The following is a 2,835-nucleotide window of genomic DNA, read 5'->3' as shown; positions in this document are numbered from 1 at the left end:
GAGGTCTCTGGACACTAGAAAAAAAAAACTGCAAAAAAGTGAGAGAAATATGTACACAGTAGCTATTTACATTGTCATGGATTATCTATCATTTGGAGTGTTTTGTGCCCTAAGCAGATATGCAGTGATAAAACATTACTGAATAGAACAGAAATGAGGTAAAAGTGGTTTCAGCCCTTGAGTAGTGTGTAACCTAGGGCGAGTGTCTTGACAATTCTGAGCTGCCCTTTAATAGTCTCAAGATTTGGGCCGATATATGACCAAACTTGCATGGTTTCATGAGGACTCAAGTAACAGGAAATAATATTTGTGAAACAGTAATAGCATTTGCTCAATAACTGTTAGTTGATTGTCAATATTAGGAATGATACGATTGTAGAAATAGAGTCACAAACTTATGGTTGCCAAGGAGGAAAGTGGAGGAGGGATAAATTGGGAGACTGGGATTGACAATATACACACTACTATATATAAAATAGATAACTAATAAGAATCTACTGTATAGCACAGGGAACTCTACTCAATACTCTGTAATGGCCTATATGGGAAAAGAATCTAAAAAAGAGTGGAGATATATATATATATATATATAAAACATATATATATGTTGGAGATATATATATATGTTGGAGATATATATATATGTTGGATATATATATATAAAACTGATTCACTGTACAGCAGAAACTAACACATTGTAAATCAACTATACTCCAATAAAAATTAATTAAAAACAAAAGAATGATACAACTGTATATTTCCATCTGGCAGCACACCTACCAGGGAAGTCCCTTCAGGCATTCTGGTGGATCTGCTCTTTGTGTATTTAAATTCCTAGCCTCCTCTCATTCATTCCTGGATCTCTAGCTAAGGCCTTGGGCAGAGACAGGCCTCCATATGGGGAGGGAAGGGGAAACCTTGAAGATAACTTTTCCCCAACTCTGATTCAATACTCACTACTTTCCCATGCCTGGACCTCCCTAGGTTGTGCCACACCCCCATCCTCACCCCTACCCCCAACTCAGGGTTCATAAAATTGCTGGAGCCTTTTGTTTGGGGCCCCCTCCAAAGTGGGGTGAAAAGCATTGACCTACCTGGCTCCATAGTCCATTTCATGGGGTAAAATGCAATGGAGTCGTGAGCCTTTCTCTTATTTCATTGTAGTAAGTGATTAAAGTCTTAACTCTTTCATTTCTGCCTTGTTGCCTTAACTGGCTACCCTGATACCTGGCAGCTCCCCTCTCACCCAGCTCAGCTGAGCTCCTGACACTTACTGAAATAAAATCAAAGCCAGAGGTATATACTTTTTAATTCCTATATTTAAATAAAATTACTTTGAACAAAATATAGAACAATGCATCTTACTTAATTCATGAATATTTTTGTAAAGGGCATCATTTTAAATATTATAGATTTTTAAATTCATTTTAATAACATTTTATATCTTTTATATGTCTTTTAATAACATTAAAAGAATGTAGTATTATAATAAGCATTCCTTCTGACTGAAAGTTAATATAGTCATTTGAATTTTTTGTAAGAGTCATATATATTGCAAAAATACGTCTTCCAATTTTTAAGAAGGCAAAAGCTTTCTTATAAGGGGCCCCATCTATAATCCTCATACATTTGCCTATTTATCTATTTGAGAAATTGATATTCAGTATAAAAAATTTAGTTGCTATTCTTATTACCAAATACATGGCTATGAGGCAAAGCAGAAGATATCCCTTTTTCTTTTTTTTTAATTTTAACATTTATTGGTTTTCTTTGATTGCCTCTGGTCCAGTTTTGGAAGGGCTCTCTGGGTTCTTCTGGACTTGTTTCTGGACTGCTGCAGCTACAGCTTTTAAGGCCCTGTTTTGCTTCTCCAGCTTTTGAGCCTCTTGGAAAACCCGAATGCACAGAGCCTTTTTGGTCACCCAGTGGAGGTGGGTTTTTCGGTAGTACAGAGGGGGAAAGGTGTACTCAATCCCCAGCTCCCTGCATGTCTTCTCAAAGACAGTATAGTTGGTCTTGAGGAGGTTTTTGAGCATCTTTTTCCTCTGGTCAATGCTCATCATCAGATAGCGCTTGTGGGATTTGTCCTTTCGATGTTTCTTCATGTGTTCTTCACAACTGCGGATCTTGATAGTCAACGCAACAATTCGAGCCTCCAGGGAGCTGGTGTCCTTAGGCTTTTCCACGACCTTGTTCATCAACTGCTCTTTCTTGATTTTTAGCTTCTCTTTCTGGTTGGCCATTTCCAAAGATAAGAGTTTTTTCACGACATCATCAACCTTCTCAATTCCAGGGATGTCCTGGTAGTCCTTGAGCAGCATAGAAGGGGACAGGTCATCTTCATGGCTGGGCTGGACTGGTGTCTGGGTGGCATACCTGCGGGCAGCCCGGAGGATGAGACCTCCAGGACTTGAGGGAAGGTCCCGCTGGATGGAGAGAAGCATGGCGCACCCTCCACCCGGCAGCCCGAGGACTGGGGCCTGAGTCACTGCCTGGGTCCGAATCGAACTCAGCGCCCTCCACGCCGCCCTCAGCATGGTGGCTTCTGACCCCCGAGGGACCCGCTCCACTTAATCAGAAGAATAAGTGGAGTGTTGAGAACAGTTGGAACTTAAAACACCATCTTTTTTTGATCAAAGCAGTAGCAATCCTGCTCAGATTCAAGAGCAGGAAAGAGACCCCTTATCTCCATTAAAAGAATGTAAAATAGTTTGCTGCTATGTTTTTGCTTGCTTGCTTGTTTTACTTTACCCTTATATTATTAAGGAAATTGAAGTTGCAAAATTACAGGGTTGAAGCTAAGGTTTTAGGGCATTTAGAAAAGTATATTTGAGA

General features: G+C 39.7%; 1 protein-coding gene across 1 annotated transcript; it reads right to left on the bottom strand.

The window, feature by feature from the left end:
- Nucleotides 1–1,743: 1,743 nt before the first annotated feature.
- LOC116764431 (28S ribosomal protein S15, mitochondrial-like) lies at nt 1,744–2,558 on the bottom strand. Its single transcript, XM_032653055.1, has one exon. It carries the CDS (start codon nt 2,535–2,537, stop codon nt 1,758–1,760), a length of 780 nt encoding a protein of 259 aa, XP_032508946.1. The 5' UTR covers nt 2,538–2,558; the 3' UTR covers nt 1,744–1,757.
- Between the last annotated feature and the right edge of the window lie 277 nt (nt 2,559–2,835).

This window comes from Phocoena sinus, chromosome 1 (assembly GCF_008692025.1).
Source record: "Phocoena sinus isolate mPhoSin1 chromosome 1, mPhoSin1.pri, whole genome shotgun sequence".
Taxonomy (NCBI): Eukaryota; Metazoa; Chordata; class Mammalia; order Artiodactyla; family Phocoenidae; genus Phocoena; species Phocoena sinus.
The sequence above is the reverse complement of the archived record's forward strand: the minus strand, read 5'-3'. Positions and strand labels throughout refer to the sequence as shown.

Excerpts from the sequence above, each read along its gene's own strand:
- LOC116764431 (XM_032653055.1), bottom strand. The coding sequence starts at position 2,537 with ATGCTGAGGGCGGCGTGGAGGGCGCTGAGTTCGATTCGGACCCAGGCA.